Source organism: Mandrillus leucophaeus, unplaced genomic scaffold, assembly GCF_000951045.1.
Source record: "Mandrillus leucophaeus isolate KB7577 unplaced genomic scaffold, Mleu.le_1.0 Scaffold29, whole genome shotgun sequence".
NCBI classification, from domain to species: domain Eukaryota; kingdom Metazoa; phylum Chordata; class Mammalia; order Primates; family Cercopithecidae; genus Mandrillus; species Mandrillus leucophaeus.
In genome coordinates, this window is record NW_012103031.1 from 1251484 (window position 1) to 1254088 (window position 2605).

General features: G+C 44.2%; 1 protein-coding gene across 1 annotated transcript; it reads left to right on the forward strand.

Moving 5' to 3' along the window:
• Positions 1 to 1031: 1031 nt before the first annotated feature.
• On the forward strand, positions 1032 to 2081 carry LOC105543752 (olfactory receptor 2AE1). The gene has a single exon (XM_011985830.1). The coding sequence runs from the start codon at positions 1032 to 1034 to the stop codon at positions 2079 to 2081; it is 1050 nt and encodes a 349-aa protein (XP_011841220.1).
• The last annotated feature ends 524 nt before the right edge of the window (positions 2082 to 2605 follow it).

Genomic DNA, 2605 nt, shown 5'->3' on the forward strand with positions numbered 1-2605 from the left:
CGGGTTCATGCCATTCTCCTGCCTCAGCCTCCCGAGTAGCTGGGACTACAGGCGCCCGCCACCACGCCTGGCTAAATTTTTTGTATTTTTAGTAGAGACGGGGTTTCACCGTGTTAGCCAGGATGGTCTTGATCTCCTGACCACATGATCTGCCCGCCTCGGCCTCCCAAAGTGCTGGATTACAGGCGTGAGCCCCAGCGCCCGGCCAGGTGTGTGCATTCTTAATCGGACCATTAACAAGCGCCCCAGCTTCTGCAGGATATCCACACCACCAATTTCAGAGGCAACAAGAACTGACGTGGGTTTCAGTCTGCCTTTGTGGGGTTACAGCTCATGCTTATGGGTTCCAGCATGCCTTTGATCTGCCACTTTTTATATCCATTTTTTTTCCTGACTACTTGCCCTCTGGACTTAAAGTTCCAGCATCAGACACAAAGGTAACAGCCATGCATAGATGGCCTAACTAGCTTCCACAATTGTGTAAGAGAAATCTCTTAGTGTTTTAGCTTTTCTAATAAAATTCTCACTGATAAAATAAACAACCCCCTCAAGCTTTGCCCCAAACTCTGTGTGTGTGTGTGTGTGTGTGTGTGTGTGTAGAGAGAGAGACAGCTTAAAAATCTGCCTTCACAAATACGATCACTCTGAAATCTCAGAATATCTAGACTCTATTAAGTATCAAACTTCAAGTCTCTTCTCATTAAGAAAGACGTGTATGTGTGTATGTGTGTGTACGTATGTGTGTTTTGGAAGCATAGGAAGTAAGTGGTGAATAAATATATACACACACATACATATACAATCACACATACACACACATATATATCTTTCTTAACGAGAAGAGACTTGAAGTTTGATAATAGAGTCTAGATATTCTGAAATTTCAGAGTGATTATGTTTGTGAAGGCAGATTTTTAAGCTCTCTTTTAAATAAAGGTTATTTCAGTAATTAGAGAGGTTGAATAATTAGAAATGGAAACTTTTTTTTTTCACAGGTTCTGTCTTCTATCAAAAGGTGCTTTTCATCGGGTATGCTGGACCCCAGTATTTCTAATCACACCCTTTATCTCCACTCTCTGTTACCCCAGGGACTGAGAAAGGGAACAAGGTGGCAGAGGAATCAGACCTCTCTGGCAGACTTCATCCTTGAGGGGCTCTTTGATGACTCCCTTACCCACCTTTTCCTTTTCTCCTTGACCACGGTGGTCTTCCTGATTGCCGTGAGTGGCAACACCCTCACCATTCTCCTCATCTGCATTGATCCCCAGCTTCATGCACCAATGTATTTCCTGCTCAGCCAGCTCTCCCTCATGGATCTGATTCATGTCTCCACAACCATCCCTAAGATGGCTACCAACTACCTATCTGGCAAGAAGTCTATCTCCTTTGTGGGCTGTGCAACCCAGCACTTCCTCTATTTGTCTCTGGGTGGTGCCGAGTGTTTTCTCTTAGTTGTCATGTCCTATGACCGCTATGTTGCCATCTGTCATCCACTGCGCTATGCTGTGCTCATGAGCAAGAGGGTGGGACTGATGATGGTTGTCACGTCATGGTTGGGGGCATCCGTGAACTCCCTAATTCACACAGCGATCTTGATGCACTTCCCTTTCTGTGGGCCTCGGAAAGTCTACCACTTCTACTGTGAGTTCCCAGCTGTTGTGAAGCTGGTGTGTGGCGACATCACTGTGTATGAGCCCACAGTGTACATCAGCAGCATCCTCCTTCTTCTCCTCCCCATCTTGCTGATTTCTACATCCTATGTCTTCATCCTTCGAAGTGTCATTCAGATGCGTTCATCTGGGAGCAAGAGAAATGCCTTTGCCACTTGTAGCTCCCACCTCATGGTGGTTTCCCTTTGGTTCGGTGCCTGCATCTTCTCCTACATGAGACCCAGGTCCCAGCGCACGCCATTGCAGGACAAAGTTGGTTCTGTGTTCTACAGCATCGTTATCCCCACGTTGAATCCTCTGATTTATACTCTCCGGAATAAAGATGTAGCTAAGGCTCTGAGAAGAGTGCTGAGGAGAGACGTTATCACCCAATGCATTCAACGACTGCAATTATGGTTGCCCCGAGTGTAGAGTGGAATAGGATAAGCTCCTTAAATTAATTCATGTAAACCTGTAAGGTTTTTCAGGGAGCTAGCTCCCTTATGCTGTTTTACTACTAGAAGAAAAACACGTTTAACACACAATTCCAGTATTCCACCTCAGTGTCAGGTATCCAAGCACTGTGGAGAACATTTCAGTGGGTCTTTAGAGAATTAGGGAAAACTTTTTAAAAAGTCCTTTTGAAAGAAGACATATAAAGGTCAGTGACACCCTGAAAAAAAGAAGGCAAGTTAAAGATATAAGGGCCCTTATCTATTATTATTTTTATTAACAACAAATATATAAAACATGCCACCAGAGAATATTTATGGAGCATAAAATGGGAATGTGTTGCTTACTTGTGGAAACATGGGAAGTAAATGGTGAATCATGGCTGTTTGAAAGGGAGGATGCATGATATAAAAGTTATATTCTTTTTTTTTTTTGAGATGGAGTCTCTCTCTGTCACCTAGGCTGGAGTGCAGTGACACGATCTCAGCTCACTGCAACCTCTG